The 26,801-nt window shown below is 36.5% G+C and overlaps 1 protein-coding gene across 1 annotated transcript in view; it reads right to left on the bottom strand.

The window, feature by feature from the left end:
* The window catches only part of FBXL17 (F-box and leucine rich repeat protein 17), a 562,873-nt gene that overhangs the window by 330,536 nt on the left and 205,536 nt on the right, over nucleotides 1-26,801 (bottom strand). Inside the window, 1 exon segment of the mRNA XM_017855637.1 lies at nucleotides 12,512-12,642. Coding sequence (XP_017711126.1) covers nucleotides 12,512-12,642 — 131 coding nt within the window.

Below are 26,801 nucleotides of genomic sequence, written 5' to 3'. Positions count from 1 at the left end.
AAAAAAAAAAAAAAAAAAAAGAAACTATGAAGTTTATAAAAGAAGAAAATACATCCTTATAAAAAGCACATATACTTTTTTCCTATGAAAATAATCCCTAGAGAAAATTTTAATTTTGTGATGTAGCTAATTAGCTATGTCCAAAGATCTGTTCATACTGAATTATGAGGAGATCAAATTTATTACAGTAAAGAAATGATAATTGCTACCAGGACTTCCTTTAACATGTGTTTCTCTAGAAGATTCATTTGCAGAGCCACAGTCTTTAATACAATACAACCTATTTTCTTTGAACAATTTAATGGGGCAGGATATGTCACTAAACATACCACATAAGAATTGCTTCTATGGAAAGAGAGAGGTAAAGGAAAGAGCTATTTGTTTGTTTGACAATATGGTAAACAGAGAAACAGTTTGGGGAATGAAAGGTTATTCCTCCAATAATGGTATTTCTACATTCCCTAACAAGAAATTGATTCCTAAAATTGTCATTCTTTTCAGCTGAGGACCTGCTACAACACTGCCTCATAGAGAAACAGCTGGAAACTTAAGTAGTTTACAATTTTTGACAAATTGGTGCTGCCAAAATTATAATTGTTAATAACAAGGAAAACCTCAATAATGTGAATTGTGTCAAATCTGGTGGTTAATACATTGTAAAATCCTGATTATGTTAGGAGAAGCCATATAAGAAGCCAAACATACATTCATCTGGAGAAAATGCCAGTAGCCAATGTCACCTTTGGAGGCTATTTCTCACCACATTCAGCAAGCTGTCATAGCGTGAATTGTTGAAATTAGATAAGTCTAACTGATAATTAGGATTAAAGATAACCCTATGCTATAGTTCAGGAATAGGTAATCTACTCCTCAATTTATTTTTTATGGAAATCTTATGAATATATAAAATAATCTTATTTTGTTTAATTATTTCAAAGTACTACATGGATGAGAGATATACTGTACAGGTTTATATGGAATAGTTACCCCTTTTAAAAATAGTGACTATTCTAACATTTTTAAATTATATTGCTCACTAATCTAAATTGCCACGATTTCAAAAGACAGTTCCAAAGTGCATCTTGAACAAACAGAAAAGCAATTAGCCTAAATTAATTGCTTTGCTGATGTGATTTGCAGTAGGTATGCTTGGTGGTTTTGAAACTCCTGCCAGTGCTTTCACAACTTGATGTTCTGATGATTTTTTTGCCTCTTTTTGCACCAGAGCAATTAACCAGATAATTGTTCTAATGTGAACCTGGCCTTAATAAGTGTGTTTAGGTTCATAGTAGCAATTAACCAAACACTTATAGATTTTAAAGGTAGCACTTAAAAGTACTACAAGAAGAGCTAAAGAAAAACTCATAAGATTTTTTTCTCATATAGCCATACTTTTTTCACAAAGAAGCAAAAAAAAAAAACAGCTGCAGGCAAAGTTTCTGGTTCTTCACTTCTTCAATCAAAGTATTCCAAAGTCCCTACTAAAAGGGCAAAATACATTGATTGAACATTGGAATTCTATTCCTTGTTCAAAAATGAGGCTATGGCTTTCAGACAAATAGCATGTAATACATAAAGCAAGCTTTATCTGAATCCGAACAATGACAGTAAGTTTTCACTTTCTGAAGCACCAACTTTATTCAGAAATAAATAAATCTGTTAGAAAGGGAGAATCTGAACCAATTGCCTGGATTTCAGCCAGAGTTTGAGCCAAATTTAAAAGAAAATTTATTCATCATACAAAAGCATGATCTATAATTCTCTCAACATGAATGTATTAAATTAATTCTCTGAGCAGGGTCCTGTGTGAGGTGCTGACTGGAAGTAGAGGTGGAGGGGGGCTGTGAGGTGAGGGCAGAGGGCGCAAGATGAAGACCCAGCTCCTCCTTACAAGGAGAAAGACTCATAAACAAAACGTCACACAGTCGCACAATAATATATGCCACCAACAGAGCCATGTGCTATAGATTCAGCTAGACAGTAACATGATAGAGCACTTCATTACAATCATCATTATTATTTCATCTTTTCTTTAAATAAATGGAATTCACATTCATTTTAAGGGAAATTATTAGTAGCAGTGCAACTATAATTATTAAGTAACAACTTTGATATTTTTCACACTTCAGTGAGTAGTAATTTTACACTGTCTTAAATTAAATGTTTTATCAGTTGAAGAATGATATACATAAAACCTTTCCATTTTCATGAGGCGTAAAGGTTCAAGCTGAAAGTATTCTGCCATTCTTCATGTCTTCAGGAAACACCTTCCTTTCTTAATCTCTGAAAGGACTGTCATACAGAAAATAGCCCAGACACTTGCATGTCATGTCTGCCATTTTTAATTACTACCAATCAAGTTCCAGCAATTTCTCCTATGGTTAAACATGTGTGTACCTATCTTCTAAAATATTTCTTTACGCCACTGTTCATAAAATATTTTAGGCTGAAGCAAAATCCCTTGTACTAAATTAATAACTAATCACAGGAGATATTTATCATCTCAAGTCTTTTACAAGAAAATTGTCAGGTTTAATCACCTTTCTCATATTTTCACTATTTACTGGGCTTCATTTATCATACATTTAAAAATTTTGACAACAGTGAGTTATTTTAATTGCCACTTTTGGTTTGGTGAATTAGGAATAAGACAACTCCTGGGAGAAGTGGGAGATGGTACAAATTTGTCCAGGCAGTCAATAAAGTATCATCATTGTCATCAATAAATGAAGATTTTCTTCATTGTTGGCAGTTTTAAAACAGATGAGAGACTAGGATGTCCCTAAATCCATGGGCTTATAACAGTGTATTCACCATCACACAAAATGTATCACATTCTTTCCTGTAATTTAATCATAAATTATGATTTCATAAAATGGAAAATATGTTTAAATACTGCAAGCTAAATGCCTACCTCTGTTTACTCATCTTTTTTATGGCCTGAAAAACACAAAAGCAGTTGCAGCATTTAGAGGAGCACATCCAGAAATATCCATAATGTGATTCTATGGAACCTCTTAGTCACTACTATTTGTATTTGTAGAAATGTTCACTTATGCACTATTACTCACTAGGAACCAAAGACAACACTGAAATTAAAAATGACCATTATATGTTAGGACGATAATAAATATTCACATTATTCTATTAGACAAAATAATGTCAACATGGAAAATCAATAAGCCATAATCACCCACATCAAATTCAGTCCCATCTCATCTCTTGGAGTTAAAAGTCAAAGCAGGTTGAAATATACACATAACATACAGACTTTTCCTTTAAAGTGATTTTACTAGGTTAAATACTCTGGTGTCACATAGCAACCAGTATTTCCTTAAAAATGATATTAAATAACTAGAAGTACTAAAAGAACCAATATCAGAACTGATATTTAATACCACTACCTGCCAAACAACTGAAAAACTTTCTTTAAATTTGAATTCACTAAGAATCTCATCTGGGGATAAATGCACAAATAATTTTACCAGAAAAACTTTGCCTTTTGTAGTAAAATATCATCAATTATTTGGAAAAAAAAAAAAAACCACATACTTAAAAAAGTATAGAGATTAATTTTGCCAATTATTTCCTGCCAAAGGTACTGAACCATACTTAAAAAAGTATAGAGATTAATTTTGCCACTTATTTCCTGCCAAAGGTACTGAACCCTTCAATGAAGATAACTTCCTTCTTTTTAACTGAAAGACAACTTATTCAAAGTATTATAACCAGTAGTCTCCTTTAATCTGCAATGATTATTTGCCACAACCCACAAGGAAGCATTTACAGATAATGAAATATGTGTAAAAATAATTGTGCATCATTATAAGTTACATAAATACCTATTCAAAATTCATTAGTGAAATTCTTTTTCAGACCAACTATGAGTCATGTGTAATGCAAAACACAAAAAAAATGGGCAAAATTTTCTACTTTTCCTCAAGAAATATCATAAGAAATGAAAACTATTTACAAATGGAGTTGACTGGAAAAATTACTTTTTACAGAAAATAAGCTGTTTTTTAAAATATCCACAATTCGATATTTGCAATAAAATATTCAAACATGTCACCCTTCAGATATCCCATAGGGAAAAGCAAAGGTACCATTCTAACCATGTTCAGAATGATCAACTGTGTCTGATGTCTGAGGTCGGACGACCATTTAATTTATCATTTAAAGCAAGATATTTTGTAACTTAGGAACAGCAGCAGCACAAATACTAAACCTGACAGAATGCCAAAACAACAGGCATGGGTTGGAACTATCCTGGGCAAATCAGGATATATGGTCACTCTAGGTCTGAAGCAGAATAAGGACATGGAACATAGTATGCCCTTCATGGTAGGAGCTTCAACTCAAGACCACAAAAATGGGTTCCAGTCTTGGTTCCCCTAGTTGTGAACTATTCAACGTGTCTGAGCCTTAATTCCTTTGTTTGAAAATGGGGATAATTCCTTCCTCAAGGTTGTTGTAGAGATTACATAAAACAATGTGTATAAACAGAACAGTGCCTGGAACAGACAGTAATTAAGTAGTAACTATTTTTAGCTATTGCTATTATCCTTGCTCCAGGAAAAAAAAAACAAAAAAACAAAAAAACAAAAAAACAGAGAGATAAGAAAATGTTTATATACACTCTTAACTCAGTAGCAGTACATGGCCAATCATGATTTTAGAAAGAAGATCTAATGGACAGAACAGAGAAGGCATGATTTTTTTTTTTTTTTTTTTTTTTTTGAGATGGGTCTTCCTCTGTCACCCAGACTGGAGAGCAGTGGCACGATCACAGCTCACCTCAACCTCTGCCTCCCAGTCTCAAGCAATCCTCCCAGTCTGGAGCTATCCTCTCAGCTCAGCCTCCTCAGTAGCTGGGTCTACAAGCATGTGCCATTATGCCTGGCTAATTTTTATTTTTATTTTTTACAGAGATGGGGTTTCACCATGTTGCCCAGGCTAGTCTCGAACCCCTGAGCTCAAGTAATCCACCCTCCTTGGCCTCCTAAAGTGCTGAGATGACAAGAGGTGAGCCATCAAGCCTGGCCTCATGATTTTTTAAAGTTAGTTTGGAAGCCCGGAATAATAGTTACTCCAATACCTTCTAGGGATGGTCTTACACATAATTGTGAGTATGTGAATAAAAAAGATAGTGTCAAAAATATGCTAACCTCAAACTAACGTCACTAGTTTAGAAAGACTCCATGCTGTTTCTATAATTCTCTCAGAACTCAGTAAAATATATTTCATTATTCTTTTTGCAAAACTACAAACAATGTCATAGAACATACACAAAATTATTCAGTAGATTACAAAAAATAAGCTAAAATTCAGTTTTACTAAAGCTTCACCTAACCAGCCCAGACACATTATTAGGCACCAAAAGTATGCAGACAGATTGCTCTGCATTCTATAGAGGCAGGGCAGTGCTGCTATAAATACCACCACCAAGCAGCTTCAACACTCAGCATTATTTTTGCCACCTCTTTATTTTCAAGTTTTCAGGCTTTTATGATAGAAAATGGCTCAAACTTCACACTCAATACTCCAAGGTGAAAAGTATTTCTCTCCTCCATACCACTTAACTTTAATAGAAAACAAAATATTCTCAAACTCAAATTCAACTCTGCCTGCTGGATTTAATGGATAGGTTTGTTCCCCTTGGGCAATCTTTAAACCTCAGTCTCTAGGAGAATTAAGTAATATTAGGGGATTGAAATGAAATAAAATTCTAAGTCCACTGTGACATGACATTCACAGGAAGATGGTAGATTATCTACCCAGTCCTTGAACACTTATAAATACAATATATAGCATATGTTCACAAAACAATTCTTGGAAATAAAACACAATGGGCACTCAGCAAATATTTTATATCACCAACACCTGCTCAAATCCTCTTTGAACTTTATTTCTAAATATCACCGCTTTTTATTGAATCAACGGAAATTTGAAAGAAGAAACAGAATAAACACCCAGAGAAGATCAGGGGAGTTAGAAAAATCTTTATATAAAGCCTCATTGAGTTTTACATGAGCCAAGGTGCTGTCAGTCTCACTGAAAGGGGTGGTGGAGTAATCTGTCACTCTACAACTTTCACCTCAGTACACCTAAAAAAACAAAAGAGGACTTTTTCTATACAAAAATTAAAAAAGAGACAAGAGAGAATAGTATTAAGATTTTTCTTAATATTGAAAACAAAGAAATCACAAATCAAACACTAAACATTGCCAATGAATCATTTTAAAATAAGCAACTTCACATCATAGGTTTGGAGTTTGAGGGACTTTTTAATAAACTAGTCCAACCCTCCTTATAATTCAGGAAACTCCTTTACAGCACTCTGAACACTAACAAAGAGTGCACTCTCTATTTTGGAAGGCAGTCGATGAAAATCAAAGTTTTAACTTATTTTAAACTGCATTCTGTCTCTGTCTATAACTTCCACCTGTTGACTAACATTCCGGTGCCTGTAACAGTAAATAACCAATTTAGTAGACTAATGAGCTACCATTTTTTAAATATATTTTACCAGACTCAATTTAAAAAGAACAATATGATTTAAATATGAAATATCTAAAATTCTCTACATCTCAATTTTAAGGAAGGATAATTCAGTTTGGTGGGAAGAGTGGATAAATGGAAAGGGGGCCAAAGAGAACAGTCTGTTCCTCATCCTGAAAAGAATGTTGACATGAGAAAATGTGGGCATAGTATTACTGGGTCCACAACTTTTCCAAAAGAAAGCCTGAATTCAGAATATTTATGTGAACTATCCCAATTTTTAAAGTGTTGGCAACTAATTCAAAATTTTTAAATACTGTATATGCCAAACAAAACAGCTTTGTGGACTAGACTCAGCTGTGGACCAGAAGTTTGCAACTTCAAATGGCCTTATTAAAAAGTTATATTTAAAGAGAAATATCTAGCTGGGGGCAGTGGTTCACACCTGTGACCCCAGCACTTTGGGGGCCAACCAAGGTGGGCAGATAACTTGAGGTCAGGAGTTCTAGACCAGCCTGCCCAACATGGTGAAACTCCGTCTCTACTAACAACACAAAAATTAGCCCCCCATGCTGGTGAATGCTTGTAAACCCAGTTATTTGGGAGGGTGAGGCAGGAGAAGCACTTGAACCCAGGAGGCAGAAGTTGCAGTGGGCTGAGATTGTGCCACTGCAGCCTGGGCAACAGAGCGTGACTGTCTTTAAAAAAAAAAAGAGAGAGAGAGAGAGAGAGAGATAAATAGCTATATGTACTATTTTAACCCCTAGCATATACAAAATAAAATAGCAATATTTTGTTTTATTTTTTACTTGAAAGAAACTGGGTAACAGTCTAAGATTTAAAATTCTCTAAATTTTAGAGTGTGCACTGATGCAATAGCTTCCCTTACATAAATACAAGATTCACACAGCAAATCATGGCAATTTAACTGATATTAACAACAACTCTGGCCTTTGTTATGCTTTGTGACTTTAGCTACTATATGTTAGATAATCTTATTTGTCTTGTATTATTTTTCTATATTGTTCACCTAATTCATGAGCAAGCATGGTCAACTGTCAAAGAAAGGCTCATATGTTTGAGAATGGGGATATAAAACATAAGATTAAACTAAGTTCATTTTCCCAACCAATGTTAAAAATTGAAAATGGGGAGATAACATCTTTGATAGTTTAAAAACTGAAAACAGCTTTTGTACAGATCTATTAAAATCAGTTAGATTTTATTTAATTCTTATTAACAAAAAAGAATAAAAGAACCATTGTAAGTATATTGCTATAACAATGCTCAGACCAGTTTTTTACACATCAGCTGTTACACCCCAAACATGCTGCTTTTGGACTCTGTGTCAAACATATAAAAATATTGTAGACCAAACTGGATGTGAAATTAAGACTGATATAAATACAAAAAAAATTCAATAAACTTAGAATCAGGGAGTGGAGGAGACATAATAACCAGATGTTTAATTTAAATCACTGATAGAAATAGTCAGTGTCCTCTTTTCATAAAACACTTGGAAGTTATTTGTATTCAAAAGCAATGGTAAATGTCAAATGACTACTAGACCATCCTTCTGAATACAAGAAAATATCATGCTGTTTAACTCTCTAAACACAAAAAGTGCTTTTAGAAAAACAAAGATAAAGAGCAGCATGTCTTAGTCACAGAGATCAATTCGAGGACCAGAAAATGCTAACAGACACCGTAAGCATAACAGTAAAGTCTTTCAATTACTACACATTTTAAAATTTTGAACTTAAAAAAAGTTCACAGATAAGAACTATTAAAACCTAGGATAAATGTTATACATAAAGGACTGTGACAAGTATTGAAATTTATCTTAATGTGAGAAATCCTGTATTAAAACTAGCAACATTCAGGATAAATTCTTATAACAGGTATTGTATGTAAATTAATATCTAAAAGTTCCATTATACTTTCAATATGAAAGAAAATAATGAACTTAGTTAAAAAATTAAGAATTTTATATATAAATGTCAATTGCATGTGAATCCCAGCTATGACACAGAAAATTGACTGATTAGCCATTCACTTTTCTTGTTTGTCCTCACTTAGTTTTTACTGCAATGATGATGGAAAATACATCCACTGAAAAGCCAAAGAAAGTCAAAGAAATAATCTAAATTTAATAGAAATAGTATGACCTTCCCCTGAACAAAAGACGTTGAAGAGATTAAATGAGAACATGTGTAAAGTGCCTATCAATTACCTGGGTAATAAAGGTTACTTTCGTCCCCTCAATCCTTACAAGGCTCACTATTATCATTATGTCTTATGTCACCTAAAGAGAGTGACCTTTGAGAACAGCAGGAACTCAGTGCCCCACAGTCTGAGACACAGTACCATGTATTTAGTAGGGGGCTAATAAATGCTTTCTGATTTACTGGAGGATAACAATAATGAACGAATGTAAAACAGAATTAATTGATAGGCTAAACGCATTAGTGCATTCCAGTGCCCTCTATATGGAAGGTTACTAACCCATCTCAGCTAAGTGCTGAAATTATAATTAAGTCTGATGGGAAGTTCTAGATTTATACCAATATAATTACAAATATTACTTAGCTTAGTAATATAGTATGGCAAGAACAATGAGATGAGTAATTTAGATGATACTGTAAAGTGGGTTTTAATGTTTGAAACTTCTATTACAGTATACAGGATAAGTGCAAGTAGTGTAATTAAAACCTAAAAGAGCCTGATCTTTGAAACTCTCCTGCTCAACCTCATTAAAATGCATGTTTTCTCAATTAATCCAAACTTTTCCATTAAAAACATAAAAATACACTTTCATTCCTTGCAAATAAATCTCTACAATACATATATTCAGGATCAAACACCAAATAACCATTACAGCGAAGTAGGAAAAAAATGACTGAAATAGCACAAGGTTTGAGTACATGAAGCCTAACAAAGGGAAGGAAGGGCAAAGTGAGAGCTCTCGACATTTTCATTTGTAAATTACCCAGCTACAACAAAATAAGCATTTAAAGAACTAGAAGATTAGAAATCCACTCTCCCATCTTTATTTAAATGATACAAACCTAAGCAAAATATTTACTTACATAACTCATAAAACCATGTATATACTGTATCTTATTTATCAATTATAGTAGTCTCCCATTAAATGACTCTTCTACACATGTCCTGTACACAAAAAATTGTTGTGGGATATAATCACCTTATTGCAGAAACAGTTTTCTACTTTTTTTTTCTTTTGAGACAGAGTTTCGCTCTTGTGGCCCAGGCTGGAGTACAACGGCGTGATCTTGGCTCACTGCAACCTCCGCCTTCTGGATTCAAGTGATTCTCCTACCTTAAGTCTCCGGAGTAGCTGGGATTACAGGCACGCGGCACCATACCCAGCTAATTTTTGTATTTTTAGTAGAGACGGGGTTTCACCATGTTAACCAGGATGGTCTCAATCTCCTGACCTCATGATCCGCCTGCCTCGGCCTCCCAAAGTGCTGGGATTACAGGCGTGAGCCACCACGCCTGACTCAGTTTTCTACCTTTAATTCAATGCATTACCAAGAAATTTATGGTAATACATTGAACTAATGTTAGATATTTAAAACCACAAGATAATATTTATGTACTTTATTATGTGTTATGAATAACTTTTTAAAAATTACTTTAAATTGTCTATACAGGATGTTGATTATAGAGAAGAATTTCACTTTGTACACTTTCTTTTCAGGAAAGTTAATTTATTTGAATTTTCTTTTTCTTAAATGTTTTAATTTCAGTAACTTTAGGGGCACAAGTAGTTTTAGTTACATGGATGAATTCTGTAGTGGTGAGGTATATAGGATTTTAGTGTGCCCATCACCTGAATAGTGTACATTGTACCCAATAGGCTGTTTTTATCCCTCACCCCCTCTGAGCCTCCTCACTTGGAGCTCCCATGTCTATTGTAACACTCTACATGCCTTTGTGTACCCACAGTTCAACGCCCACTTGTAAGTGAGAACACATAGTATTTGGTTTTTGATTCCTGAGTTACTTTACTTAGAATAATGACCTTCATTCAGTTCCATTTTCTTTAGAAGATGATATATTTCATATGGTGAGTATTATTCAAAAACAAGAGAGAAGTTTTATAAATGGTGATCACATACCCATTCTAGAGGAGTACATTTTCAAGAAAATTTTACTAAGAAAGAGTGAAGTCAAGGCTATCACATAAAGAGTAATTCAGGGTAATTTAAGAAAATGTTACTAGAATTTACCAAAATTGGGGAAAATGTAGTCTACATGGTTTTATTTTAAGGTATAAAAGGAAATTAAAAGAGGAGAGGCCAGACATGGTAGCTTATAGCTCGTGCCTATAATCCCAGCACTTTGGGAGGTTGAGGTGAGGGGGGATCAATTAAGGCCAGTAGTTTGACACCAGCCAGGCCAACAGAAACCCCATCTTTACTAAAAATACAAAACATAGTTGGACGTGGTGGTGCACACTTAAAATCCCAGCTACTCGGGTGGCTGAGGCAAGAGAATCCCTCAAACCCGGGAGGTGGAGGTCACAGTGAGTGGAGAACATGCCAGACTGCACTCCAGCCTGGGTAACAGAGCAAGATTCGGTTTCAACAACAACAAAACAAAACAAAACAAAAAAAAAAAGGGGGGGGGGGGGAATTTCTTAAATTTAAAGCATTATCTGACACAAACAAATTATTTATCCTATTTTTAAAAGAATATTTAAGTCTAAATAGGCTCTAATTTTAGCTGAAATAATGCTTTCTATTTTGAAAGGAAAATATTTTCGGAAACTTATCTTTTAAAAACAAATCTTGGAAACTTACTGGGCAAGATTCCTCTCATGCTCATATTTACAAATCTACCTAATCAGTAGTGCTAGCACTACTCTGCAGTTGTTTTCATTATAATAGTCTACTTCTAAGGGTTTTCCTGTATCTCTCTCTTCCTTCCTGCATTATTTCAAAGAAAAATGGGTTAATCATTATTCATAAGAAAAAAACTTCTGATTCTATACTGTATATTAAGCTATTCATCACATGACTTCAATTTCTGAAACAAATTACATATACATACTGAGAACAAAATGTCATCCTTAGCTGCTGATATGGTTTGGATTTGTGTTCCCACCCAAATCTCCTGTCAAATTGTAACCCCAATGTTGGAGGAAGGGCCTGTTGGGAGGTGACTGGATCATGGGGGCAGATTTACCCCTTGCTGTTCTCCTGATAGTGAGTGAGTTCTCACAAGAACTGGATGTCTAAAAATGTGTAGTACCTCCCACGTCACTCTCTTCCTTCCTTTTCCAGCCATGTAAGATGTGCCTGCTTTTTACCATGCTTGTAAGTTTCCTGAGGTTTTTCCAGCCATACTTCCTGTACAGCCTGCAGAACTGAATTATACCTCTTATCTTTATAAATTACCCAGTCTAAGGTAGTTCTTTATGGCAACACTAGAATGGGCTAATAAAGGCATAGTGGTGTATGCCTGTAGTCCTAGCTACTTGGGAGGCTGAGGCAGAAGGATTGCTTGAGCCCAGGAATTGCACCTGGGAAACACAGTGAGACTCCATCTCTGAAAAAACGATGTCACCTTTAAGAAAGGGTTTAAATGTTAATGCTTCAGATGGTTTCTCCAAATCATAACATCAACCACAAATGTTGCAAAAATGTTAAAGTGACAAATAACATATCATTACAAACTTACAAGTGTGGCAAAAAGCAGGCACTTCTTAGATGGATAACAAAGAAAAAATTCAACAGCCTACTATTGTTACAATTGTTGAGGCAAATATTTGTATTAAAGCACCTAAAAACTTTGCTGCACTTACAAGCAATAGATGCATTAAAAGTATAGATCTAGATGGTTTTCAAAACTGAAACATAACAATTTGGAAAGACACAGTTGCATTCAATTTCAGTTAAAGACATGCCTTGTTATAACAATAATTAGTATTTGCTAAATGTTTTCCTCTAGAAAAGTATTTTTAACATGTTACAAAGGTTACCTGTCATTTATGATCCAGTTCAGACAGAGATTGAGAGAGCTAAGATTTTTGCACCTCTTGACAATTTCCATCACGGTTTCATTATCCAGTTCGGTGATATGACGTAGGTCCAAGCTGGAAAGGTTTCTTAGCTAATGAGATAAATAAAATGAAAGATGAAAAAGGTAAATGCTATATTCACTCTCAAAACTTACAAATGTAGTTTATTACAAGGTAGAGTATCATTGTAAAATATTTAAAATAGATGATAGCCTAGAATCTTTTAATTAAAGATATTGTATATGTAATATTTTACACAGTAAATTAAGCATGAGTGTATAGAAATCTATGGTGAGTATCTGAATGACAACAAACATTAACAGAAAGTAGATTTGGCCAGGTGCAGTAGCTCACATCTGTTATTCCAGCACTTTGGGAAGCTGAGGCTGGTGGATCACGAGGTCAGGAGATTAAGACCATCTTGACCAATACGGTGAAACCCTATCTCTACTAAAATACAAAAAAATTAGCTGGGCATGTTGGTGCATTCCTGTAATCCCAGCTACTTGGAAGGCTGAGGCAGTGGAATTGCTTGAACCTGGGAGGCAGAGGTTGCAGTAAGCTGAAATCGCGCCACTGCGCTCCAGCCTGGTAACAGAGCAAGACTCCGTCTCAAAAAAAGAAAAAAAGAAAGAAAGAAAGAAAGATTTTACTCAAGTATCCTAAAAATCAAGTTACCAATCTATTGTCTAATAGGCAGGCAAGGTATTGAATATATTACATTAAGTACCTACAATCTGATAAGATTATTCTAACATTGTTCAATTTCAGATATTACCTTCATAATTATAATGCCATTTCTGTATATATTTTTATTTTTTAAAGATGAAATATGACTAAATGGTTAATTGGGAGATCGCTGGTTTTGTATTATCAGTGTACTCCAAACTGTACTATTATGGGTATGTGTTTCATCAGAAAACCATAGAAAATGTGGCTTAAGAAGCAAACATTTCTCCAGGTTCCACCTTCTCCATGTCTTCATTTTCTATTTCTTTAAGTTTCTTGTCTTCCCCTGATGTTTGGCCTCTAAAGCAAATTAATGACAATATTTACATAAAGGTGGTAGGATCTTAATTATCCTCTTCAAATAACTACCTTTTCAAATATTAAGCTATTTTTGCTTAATACTATGCAAAACTTAATCTGGAGACATATGATAGACCAAGTAACACAAATATCCCTCCCACCAAAGATATCTATGCTCTAATATGTTACCTTATAAGGCAAAGGGGATTTTGCAGATGTGATTAAAGGTATGGATCTTGAGATGGGGAGACTATCCCAGGTTATCTGAGTAGGCCCAATATAATCACTGCAGACCCTTATAAGCACAGGCTTACTCAGAGAAAGCCAGAGAGATGTAATGGAAGATACAGGAGATGTTTCACTCATGAAAGGGATTCAAGATACCTTTACTAACTTCAAATATTGAGGAAAGGGCCAGAAGCTAAGGAATATGGGCAGCTTTAGAGTTGGAAACAGCCCTCAGCTGACAGCCAGAAAGAAATAAGGATCTCAGACTTAGAACCTTAAGGAATTTAATTCTGCCAAAAAACCTGTAAGAGTGAGCAAGAAAATAGATGCTCCCTTCAGAAACACAGCTGACATCCTGAATTTACCCTGGTGAGACCTGTGTCAGACAGGCTTCTAACTTACAGAATCGTGAAATAATAAACTGGTGCTGTTTTAAGTTGCTAAGTGTGTGAGAATTTAAGTCAGTTCAGCTTAAACCCCAAGAGAAGAGCAGACACTTGAATCTCCACTGAAAATGTTCTATATTTCTGCTGTCTGATATAGTAATCACTAATCACTTGTACCTATTGAGCACCTAAAATGTGACCAGTGTGACAGGGGACCTGAACTTTTAATTTTATTTAATTTTAAATAATTTGCATTGAATTTTTATATCTGCATGTGGCTAATGGCTACAGTGTTGGACAGGACGGCTCAAAAGAATGGTCGTTGGAAGGGTAGGAGGTAAACCTGCCAGGCAGTACTCACACTCTCTTTCCACCTCAGCTCCCAATCGGAGAAGCTACACAGAGAGAGTTCACAGAGTCACTACTCAATGCTGTCTGAAGCATGCTGCCCAACTATGGAGATAGAGATAGCTGCAACACGTAAAACACAAAAAGGTCCACAACAGCAGGTAAATTCTTTCTAATTGAGACAGCAAGTGTATGTACCAGCTTCTTCTAAGGGCTACGTTGTAGGCATTAGTAAAGGCAGAGCTTCAGGAAAAGCTCTCTGCAATTGGCTCATCAGGTAAGACGTCCAAGGAAGTCACGTCCAGTCCAGTATGGGACTTAGCAAAATGATGCTCCAGAACAGAGGCAGGACAAGCAAAGAAGAAATGGGCTCTCCAAAGTTCCTATTCAATAATAACACATTAAGGGTTTCAGCAACATCAGAACATAATTGGTACTTGGCAACCAAAGCACACAGGAATGGACTCGTTAAAACAGACCTTTCTGGCTGTCTCAGTAGCTTCAGGCAACTGATCAGTCAGAATGTTGGTCAACTCCCTCAGTTTCCCCTTCCTCAGGGTTCGCCTTACTAAAATAATTATAATCAATATTAAGCCCAGGGCTCAAAGGTGAGCTGTTTGGGCTGCAAACATAGCCCCTGATTCCTATGTCTTATCTCTCATTGTAGCTAACTTTTTTTTAAGTATCTAAAAGTACAAGAAGAAGAGAGACAAATAAAATACAAAATAAATAGCAAAATAAGTTTCTATAACTTTTCTGACCTCACTAGAATTCACCTAAGGGAATAAAGGGCTGATATGAATGCTCTTTGCTATGCGTTCCTCCTTCCCAACACGTGATCTGCATGTGGTGGGCACAGAAATTGAAATCACCCACAGTCATGGCTGTGCTTGGAGCAAAATGGAAGGCCAACATCTTTTATGAACAGGAGACACCAGAAGGATAGATGGCAATGTACATTTATCAACTCACTAGTTCTGTGTGTCAGGAGACCAGACATGGCTTAGCTGTGTCCTCTGCCTAGGGTTTCTCAAGGCAATCAAGATCTCAACTGGGGCTGTATTTCTTTCTAGAGCTCAAGTCCTCTTACAAGCTCATGTAGTTGCTGGAAGAATTCATGGGATGGGATGGGATGGGATGGGATGGGATGGCAATAAAATGAAAGAAACAATGGTAATGCCAAAAAGCACAAATCTCAGACTCAGTGTTTTTTTGTTGTTATTTTTCATGAGAGGAAGGAAAATAATAGCCTGAAAGCAGCTATGGAAAGCAAAGAGGATCCGGCCCTCACCTCCTGACCCTAGAGAAATACACTGAGAAAATGTGGTAGGCAAAATTCTAAGATGATCCCAATGGCCTATGCTCTATAGTAACCCCTGCCCCCTTGAGTGTGGACAGGACCCACGATTAGGATGGAAATTCTCCTTGTAAAGCAAAGAGATTTTGTAGCTGTAATTATGGTTCCTGATTAGTTGACACTGAATGAATCAAAAGGGAAAGTATCCTAGGTGGGCCTAACATAATCAGTTAAGTCCTTACAAAGGGTCTAGAGGTCAGAGAAATTATCCTGCTTGGCCTTGAAGAACTAAGCAACTGTGTTGTGAAAAGGACTGTGAGAGGCTTCTGAGGATTGGCCACTGGCTGAGGGCCAGCAAGAAAATGAGGATGTTAGTTCTACAACCATGAGGAACTGAATTATTCCAGCAACTACATGAGCTTATACGAACACTTGAGCTCTAGAAAGAAATACAGCCCCAGTTGACATCTTGATTGCCTTGTTAAACCATAGGCAGAGGACATAGCTAAGCTATGTCTATCTGGTCTCCTGACCCACAGAACTAGTGAAATGATAAATGCACATTGTTTTAAGCTGCTAAACTTGTAGTAATTTGTTGCGTATCAGTAGAAAACAAATACAGGAGGGCTGTGGGGAGGTTGTATTGCTGAAGAAAAGTCAGGCTTCACTCAAGACAAGGGGAATATCCTTGCCCACTTTAAATGCTGAGGCTCTCTGTCCTTCTTCAGACACTTAATGCTCACAAAAGCACAGAGTGAGAGGCTTAGTCCATTCAGCCTTCTCCTCTAGGTTCGTCTTCAGCTTCCAAGAAAATACTTCCTAGAAAACAGTCAGTTATGATGTGGACACTCTTGTCAGAAGAAAGAGAAATAGAGAGAGACAGAGAGGCCGAGACAGAGACAGAGACAGAGAAAGATACCTAGAAAGTGGGGAGGTCTTCCTAAATTTCTTAAACCGACCCTTACTCATGGGAAGATGGGTTTGATGGCAACACTTTATGGAAATATTTGCACAGCTTCTGGCCTTTACTCAATTCATAATTGTCAATAGTTATGTACTTCCATATATATCTTAACACAGGTTAACTGTCTTTTCGTGTTCCCTAAAGTTTTATTTTTCACAAGATTTTGCATTAGGGCTAGAGAAGTGGATAAAATGGTTTCACTAGTCAAGTTTTCTTGTTTTTGATTGAGCAAAGATGAATTTGTATGTGTCAAGGATCTGAGTCACTGTTAAATTTGATAATCCTCATATTACTGTTCCCCACACTTCTATTTTCTACCTAAAAATCACCATTTTTTAAAATCACATTGTCTTTACAGCTAACTTTCTTTATAGGGCATTTTTGATCCCCACACCCAAAAGTTTTATAACTGTTGGAAATACACTGTTCCAGTAACATGTAAAAAGAACCAGACAGCCCTTGAGAACTGCAGATGCTAGGCAGCTTTCTGGGCTCATGTGCTGATAGCAGCCCCATGTTGGTATCACTGGAAAATAAGAAATAAACTACATTAAATGGACCTATAGGACTGCCTGAAAATACTTTGACATATGACTCTTAAACCTATAAACATTAAGGATTAATTTTGCTATTTGTAACTATATGCATATGTGAACTACTGAATAGAACCATACTAAACACACATATAGCATGACTTTATTTTCCCAATTTATCTTTTACCATAGTTTCTAGGAAGATTCAAAGTCACAAAAATTTTATCCAGCTACATAAATATCTCCTACACATGCATATTTGGGGTTCTAGCACAGCTTCTGATATGGAGTTTCTATGTGAATTCTTACCTATCTCTTGGCTTCCTTCATTGTAATGCATCTCTCCATCACAACAGTTTGAATGTACTTAATGCCACTAAACTGTACATTTTAAATGGTTAAAATAGTATATTTTACGTTACATACATTTTACCACAATAAAAAAAATTCACATATCAACAAGAAGATGGTGACAGCATACAATAAAAATTGTATAGAGAAGAAAATATAAAGCTGCTTGTACCAGTTCAGCCGAATAACTTACCAAATTGCAGATACTGGATAGAGAGATGCTGGCAAATCTAACCTATTTTATAGACTTGTGAAAATCCAAAAATTTCTAAACTTTGAGTTCTATTTGACTCTCGAACTTTTAGAAAGCTTGCATCCAGGCCTACTCCTCACAGTAAGGTAGACCAGATGATGGATGACACTGCGCTACTTGTGACTCTTACTGCCCTGCATGTACTGTCCATAAATAAAACATTTCTCACTCTTCCAGTGGAGCACAAATGTATCCATGAAGAAACAGGTTTACTTGAGCTCTTACGCTCCAGGCTTCTACAGGGATCTTAAAGACTATTTTACTCTTGTTTTCTCATGAGCTGACAGTCACTACATTCACGTGGCCTTCCCCATAACCACTTTGGCCAACTCAACTTGAAATACGACAGTATCCAAAGGCAGTTCCAAGAGACTAATCCCCAGTAACCAGCATCATTACAAGACACAAAACTAGCACTTCTATGAGATGTGGTATTTGTATTCAAAACTCCACAAACAGTTCTGTCAAATTCATCACATTTTTTTCTTCACTATGGGAATTTCATAACAGTGCCCTCCAGTGTTTCATGAAAAGCTACCTAAAATAATCCTTCATAGCCTCAAACAGATAATTACATTTAGGAAACTGACATTTTAATTAAACTTACTTTCCTTATAATTCACTGGTAGTTGTGAGTTATACAAATCACAGAGGATTTGAATAAGCAAAGCCTTACAATCAAGATCTAAATGTTTCACTCCAATTTTTAAATATTTAGCAAAGTATTTTAACAGAAACACAAGTCAGAATGTAGAATATGGGAAATCATCTTTCAGTTTAATACTGCTTTTTTTAGAAAACAACATGACATCTAATTAATTCATGTTAAAGACTAAAATTAGTCAATGATTGGTATGGCCATGTATGTATTTAAATATAAAATGAGACACTAAAATGTTACCTAGGAAACATAGGCTTGGTGGATTATAGAAAGACCTCAAATGGGTCAGGAGTTCAAGACCAGCCTGACCAATGTGGTGAAACGCCGCCTCTACTAAAAATACAAAAATTAGCTGGGCATGGTGGCATGTGCCTGTAGTGTCACATACTCAGGAGGCAGAGGCAGGTGAATCGCTTGAACCCGGGAGGCAGAGGTTACACTGAGCCGAGATCAGACCATTGCACTCCGGCCTGGGTGACAGAGAGAGACTCTGTCAAGAAGGGAAGGGAAGGGAAGGGAGGGGAGGGGAGGGGGAAAGAGGGGGAAGGGAGGGAAGAGAGCGAGGGAGGGGAGGAAGGGGAGGGAGGGAGGGGAAGTGAGGTGAGGGGAGCGAGGGGAAAGGAGGAGAGGGAGGGAAGGGACGGGAAGAAGAAAAAAGACCTCAAATGGCTTCCAAATTTTCTTAAGGCCCTACAAAAGTTAAAAATGAAACAAAACCCTCGATTGTAAAGATTGACTGAAGTGGATGAACTAACAAAAGAGGACTCACAGTACCTTAGCAAAGGCAGCATGGATGTTCTATCACTTCAGGACTCAGACCTTGAGAAGGTCTGATATCTACACTTAGAGAAGGACTTGGTTGGACAAGGGAGGGAACAAGGCATATACCTTCTACTCATTAACTAGGCTGGAACCTCAGCTAGTGTATTAAAATGTAATAAAAATCTAAATAAGCCACATTTAGGACATTAGGTAAATCCTTCCCAGCGTCTGAGCATAGAACTGAAAGGCTCTAGATAGCCTTAAAGCTTCACAGAGACAACAACAATTTCTAGTACTAACTATGAAAACTGGACTTCCAGGGTCTTGGAATTAATAGTAGCTACGATCTTAATTCTCAGGCAACTTCTGTATGTATTCTCTTTCACCCACTGCCTTCTTAATCACACTGGGCTTTTGTTTCTTTGCATTATTTTCAAGTCCAAGGTCTGTTTGGTTTTGCCATTCTTCTACTAGATCTGACATTATTCTCCATTTTATTCATTCTGTTTTGTTTTCTGGGACATTTTACGGCCCCGCTTCTCATCAAAGCTGTCCCTTCTAACTCCTTTTTGTCATATCACTGGCCAGATTAATCTTCTTGAAATAATTTCGATCAAATCTCCCACCTTCTCCAAAGCCTTTAGGAAACAAAAATATTTCTGCTGCAAGGAGGAATCCCAGAGCTTCCCTATCAAGGACCTTCACTGTCCATCCCTACCATTCCCTGAAATCCGTTAAGCCAACTCGAACCTCTTTCCCCAGATTTTGAGAAGTTGTTCTCACTATGCTAGGTGAACTGTGCTTATTATTTTAAAACTGCTCTCACTTCACTTATTTTACTCTGATAACTTAGACATATCTGTTCTCCTCTCCCTTCTTCTTATTCCACTACCTGGTTCAAATCTCATCTTCTTCACAAAGCCTTTTTGATTAATATAGAGAGGAAAAAATAAAGTCTTGGAAACATAATATACTTGCCTTAATGCAAATTATTAACTAGGCAGTTCCCAACATATCTATGCTTTTTAAATGGGGAGTCATTAATTGGCAACAGCTACCAAGGAACCAGGCAACAATCTTTCCTTCCTGCTACAACTACTTAGGAATGCCCTCTTTGACTTCTCTTCACCCTCCCTTATCTGATTCCTTCCTTCTCCCCCTCCAGCCCTTCCTAGGCTGTGCTGCTCAGGATCAATCTCTCGTCACAAACATTTGAAATCTAATCTTAATGCTTAAGCTGGGCCTAATCTGAGTCTCTGAGGTAGTAGTTGTGGTGACTCTTTATTCATTCATTCACATTCATTTAAATGTTTCCTGAGCACCTGGCTCTAACCTTGGCTCCCAGTTAGGATAACCAGGGAACATAAAAAAGAAGACTGACGGCCAGGCCCCATACTTAGAGATTTTGATTTAATTGTCTCGGAACAGGGTGAGCCATGAGTATTTCTGAAAAAGACAGCCAGTTGATCTCAGCCTGGACTGGTAACCACTTCTCTGGTGCAGCGCAATTGATATGTAAAAATCCAGTTACTGGGCCAGGCGTGGTGGCTCACACCTGTAATCCCAGCACTTTGGGAGACCGAAGTGGGCAGATCACAAGGTCAGGAGATCGAGACCATCCTGGTTAACATGGTGAAACCCCGTCTCTACTAAAAATACAAAATAATTAGCCATGCTGGTGGGCACCTGTAGTCCCAGCTACTCAGGAGGCTGAGGCAGAAGAATGGCGTGAACCTGGGAGGCAGAGCTTGCAGTGAGCCGAGATAGCACCACTGCACTCCAGCCTGGGCAACAGAGTGAGACTCTGTCTCAAAAAAAAAAAAAAAAAAAATCCAGTTACTGAAAGTACAAAAATAATTTGTAAAGCTTAGTCTCTTTAATCACTCAAAAAATGCAAAAGGTATTATTCATGTAGTCAGTAACTATTGATTAAGCAGCTATTGTGTACCAGGAACTTTCTCTAGCTGATAAAAATACAGCAGCAAACAAAAAAGCAAAAATCTCAGTCCATAGAATGGTTATATTCCTAGTTGGGGGGTTGCAGGGGGCAATAAATAAAATAAACAAATATGTTAAAAGGTATTAAGTACTATAGAGAAAAATAAAGCAAGACAAGCTGGATAGAGAAGAGAGAGAGGGAAGATGGGTATAATTTTAAACAGGCAGTCAAGGATGATCTTACTGAAAAGATGATATTTGCACAAAGATTTAAAGGAAGTGAAAGAGCAAACAAAACCAGGCTGATATCTGGGGCAAGAATTAGGACAGTGCAAAGGCCCTGAGATAGAAACTGGCCCAGGGCTTTGGAAGATGAATAAGGAGCCAGTGGTGCTGCAGCAGAGTGAATGGAATGAAAACTAACAGGAGACATGGTCAAAGAGGAGAGCTAAGAAGGACAGCTAGCACAGGGTCTTGTGGGTCCTGTAAGGATTTTAGCTTTTGCTCTGAGAAATTTGGGGAACCTCTGGAGGGTTTTGAACAGCAGTGGACCATGTTCCAATTTAGTTTTGAAATGATCACCCTAGCTTCTGTGTTGAATTCAGAACATAGATGCAAGGGTGGAAGCAGAGAGAAGCTATATTGAATTAATCCAGTCAAGAGTTATCAGTGACTTGGACCACTGCGACAGCAGTTGGAGATGGTATGAAGTGATTTTGGCCATACAGTATTTGAAAGTAGAATCAACAGAAATTTTTTGACAAATATCTTATGGGGCATGAGAGAAAAAGAGGAGTCAAGGACGATTCCAAGAGTTTTGGTTTGAGCAATCAGAAAATACCATTGCAACTAACAAAGACAGTTTGGGGGCAGGCAGAAAAGATAGTTTTCTTTTGAATATGCTATGTTTGAGATGCCTAGATAATCAAGTAGAGATGTCAAATAAATTTAGGAGCCAGTAGCACATACATGACATTTGCGTCTCTACATTTAATATATAATTGTATTAATTATATATAAATGTGTTAAATTCATTAACTAGGTACAAACAGTAGTCTTACAATTTATAGTGAATACATTTTGAATTAATTGATTGAATTAATGTGCAGGCATACATTGTCACAGTAACAAAATAGAACACAAAGAGCCTAGCCCAATCCTTCAAAAAAAAAACACATTTATAACAATAGTGTCCCCCAGGCCATCTGAGGCAGTTACAAGGCAGAATTCATTTCCTTAGTCTACAACAGCATAATTCAGCCTTCACAGCCCTCTGTAAAGCTACCTGGGATGCCAGCATTCAGAGCAGGAGACTGCCCTCTGTATACCCACTGATGTTGCTTATTCTTTCACCATGTTGTTAACCAGACTGCTTTATAATCTGGTCTAATTTAAGTGTATGTTCCTTCCACTAGAGTCAAAAGGAAGCTATTGCAGGTCAGGACCATGTCTTACTCACTTTTGTGTCGCCAGTGCTTAACACAGTATTAGGTGCATTAGACACATTTATTAAATGCTTAGAACTGAATGAGTAAATTTGAAATCAGGATCAAAACTTTAGGTATGACTTTATTTATTTAAGTTTCCAGAAATCAGTTCTCCATTCTCTTAACTCCATCAAATGCAGGATCTGCAGCTCTGAGGCTACATGCTTTTAAAGTTCTTTTATTTGAACATAAAGTTAAGTAATATGTAAACATTAAATAATAAAACACAACCTTCTCATAGCATACAATTAAAGGTCATTTCAGAACAAGAAGCATAATGAGTTCTCTATTTACATATTTGTTCTTAAAATCCATAACTTTTTTTTTAAGAGCCTCTGTAAGTTATCAGTTTGAAGTATGTGGCAGGAATTTTTAGTAGTTCACCAAAATTTTAATCACTGTCTGCTGCTGCAGAAATGTGAGTTTGTTAATTGGATTTCTGCTTCTCAATATACCAATTCAGAATGGATGCTCTGCTCCTCCTCTTTCACTCTGGCAGTCACACAGTCTCTAATTGACTTTTTTTTCTAGGACTTTTCTTTCCACCAAATCTCTTTCTTTCCTCCATATAAGATTTCTAGAGCTCATAACAAACTACAAACAGCACTTAAAGTTAGCAACGCTAAGCAGCCTTGTCACTTTTTTACCCAGCAGGAGCTAAGAATGAAAATTTCCCTTCAATTAAAAAATAAAATATTCACACTGCTTCACTCAAAGAAGAAAAGAAATAAAAGCTTAAGTAAATTAAGGGTAAATTAAGTCAAATGTTAATGCAAGCAAGAAGAGACTGCTTCAACTAATTGAACTGGTTGTGTACTTCATTTCCTCATATCAAGTTCAGAGATCTACAAAAAAGGAGACAATTCACAAAATTTTGAAGCAATTTCAGTCACTTGCACTCATGGATCACACTTCAAAGGGTCAAAAGTTTTCAAAATATATTCCAAATGAAAGTTTTACAATCTTATTTTTTAAAGTAGTGAAATAACTAAAATGCCATTAGCCCAAGACGAAAGCTTACCATATCCAAGCCAAGTGACCTGTACACTGGCCTCTTGATCTTATACTGTCTATTAAAGCAATACAGTCAAATCATTTCACTCGTTATTTCTAAATGTGTTAAGCTGAAAACAAAGGAATGACAGTAATGATTTTAACTTAATGCATGTTCTGTCATATATTTTTATTTTCTGGCATTCCAAAAATGTTACAGAAATGTTGTGTCTACACTCTCAAATAAAATATCTTTTTTTTCCTGGTTTACAGTATGCAACTGAGACTTACCTTCACATGGAAAATCTCATGGCCTTACATTCTCATTTATTGGTCTCAACTCTAAGTTATTGAAAAATGCCTAAACCTTAATCTCAGAAATCAGTTTTTCCATTCTGTGACCAGCTACTGTTTCAAAGACTGGATGAGAAACTTTCGTCTTTTGAGTCAAAAAGCTGTAGTGCACAGGATGATAACCATCAGCTGAGCCACCTGCAATCTTTGAGTCTTTTACACTATCACAAAAAGATTCTCTAATACGTGGAGAAACACCATGAGGCCCCCGTCAACAGGTCCCTATGGCTTCTCTCTGTAGAAGGTTTACTGCATAGACCTAGAACACTCTAAGTCACCCAGGAAGAAACCAAATAATCTAGGCATTCAGCAGCAGCTTTCTCTCCTTCTAATCTTAAGCCATTTTTATGATAAAAAAAAATTACAAAATGTATACATAATTCTCCCCCAACCCGTGCTCCAAAGTCTACAAAGAAAGTCACAAGTCTAATATTAATAATCTAAAAATAAATCAATCGGGCCATCCATTGTAATGAAACAGGAGTCACGGACTATGGTCCTAAAATAAATAATGATGCACGTTTGAAAAAAATAGTATTTCTTCCACAATCTTCAGCATTGTACTTGATTTCACTTTTTATGGTTATTACCAAAGTGCTCCCAGTCACCTGTGATGGATAGTGAAGGAACGAACACTTTCCAGGTGAGAAAAATCTTAGAAGAGTCAAACATTTTAAAGGGCAGGTACGGATTCATATTCAAAATCCAGGTCAAGAACTCCCCAAACACTGAATCAGATCCCATTTGTTTCACTTAGTTTTACACTGTTCTATAAACAGTTCCAAGAAGCAACAGCATTTGGTCCACCAAGTATTTCAATTTGGAATTAGTAAGTTTTACTTCTTGACTTCTGTAATTACACTCAATTTTATAAGCTGGAAGTGAATGAGCTAAAATTCTAGGTTAATGACTGTGCTACAGGGAGTATATCAGTTATCAGTAAGAAATGGTAATCAGAAAGATCTCTATATAAAGTTTTCCTTGATATTAAATAACATGGAATATGAAATTATTAAAGATGATAAAAGTATTTTTTAAATGAGGTGCAAAATTTATAACTTTGATTTATATATTAAAGCCCTACTTTCTGAAACAAAGAAATGTCCATTTGCAAAACTGCTCTCTCAACCAATTTTAACCACCTATGAATTCAAAAGCTTCAGCCAATTGAAATAAAATTAAAAATAACAACATCTAGTGTACATCTAAGGTAGGACTTTAAATATCAACTTATCATTTACCTTAATATTGCATACTTTGGGTCACTTATACCTTCTCACACCAATACAAAACATTACCAAGATTTTAAAATAAATAAACAAGTACAGACAGGATAATATGAATTGTCTTTAAATTGTCAATCAAAACTATCCAAGATACAGTTTCAAATAACTAGTAACCAATAACTCAAATAACTAGTTCACAACAGTTAACTTCTTTAGTCAAATATTTTTCTTTACATTTGCTTCTATAGATTGACATTATAGATTACAGCACTGAGAAAACATTTCAACTCTGTTGTTGCTAGGAGCATGTGTGAAAATGATCTTTCTATAATTAAGCAGCTAGCACTCCCCCTATTCTTGGAATTCATCATGAACTTGTAGCTTTATTATTCTTAACTGTCATGTAACTGCCTGAGCTTACGTTTCTAGCTACGGCTTTTCTGGATTCAGGACGGTAGTATAGAGTTAGTGGTGGTCTAAGAAAGAGTCAGGTCTAATTTACATCTAATATTATGTTCAATTCTCTGCTTGCGCTTTGATGCCAATTATTCCAACATTCTCTTAAAGAAAATAAACATCAGTTCTATTGTCTTAAATGTGATTTCATGTAAGAAACCCAGAATGACACAGAAAGGAAGATGTGTTAGTCAAGGTATAATTAGGAAAACAGAAACTACTGTAAATATGAAATTACACAAAGGAAATTTCATTAAGGGAATTAGTTATTTTGGTGAAGGAGAAGCTAAGAAGACAAACTGGATATGGTAGTGTAAGCCAGAAACTTAGCAACAGCAGGCTGAAGACACTGAAGTTGATCCCTTAGCATCTCAAAGCTGAAGACACAAAAGGAAGAGTCAGTGTTACTGGGACCCACAAGCCACAGTCAGCCAACACAAGTTGGAACTGCAGATCAGTCCAGGGCTGGAACCATGGAGGAGATAGAGGTGTTGCCAGAAATGCTACCTGAGTTAGGGAGGGAGAGAGAGAAACATTTATTGTAGCTTCTGCCTCCCTGCGGCATTCCTGTCTCCCAATAAATGCAGCCTGCAAAGTGAAACCCCCACAGAATATAGATACAGAAGAGCTTGCTTAGAGAGAAAAAAGGTTCTGAGGGCAAGGAGGTCTGGTTCTGAGGGCAAGCAGCATGAAGCAAAAGAAAAGAAGGAGAAGGCGGGCACAGGTTTCCAGCAATGAAAAGAAGCACACTCACTATAACGGGAGTTCTTTATAACAATCCAGAGGCCGAGACGGGTGGATCATGAGGTCAGGAGATCGAGACCATCCTGGCTAACACGGTAAAACCCCGTCTCTACTAAAAATACAAAAAACTAGCCGGGCGAGGTGGCGGGCGCCTGTAGTCCCAGCTACTCGGGAGGCTGAGGCAGGAGAATGGCGTGAACCCGGGAGGCAGAGCTTGCAGTGAGCTGAGATCCGGCCACTG

The sequence above is a fragment of the Rhinopithecus bieti genome, unplaced genomic scaffold (genome assembly GCF_001698545.2).
Source record: "Rhinopithecus bieti isolate Rb0 unplaced genomic scaffold, ASM169854v2 scaffold_39883, whole genome shotgun sequence".
Lineage (NCBI taxonomy): Eukaryota > Metazoa > Chordata > Mammalia > Primates > Cercopithecidae > Rhinopithecus > Rhinopithecus bieti.
The sequence above is the reverse complement of the archived record's forward strand: the minus strand, read 5'-3'. Positions and strand labels throughout refer to the sequence as shown.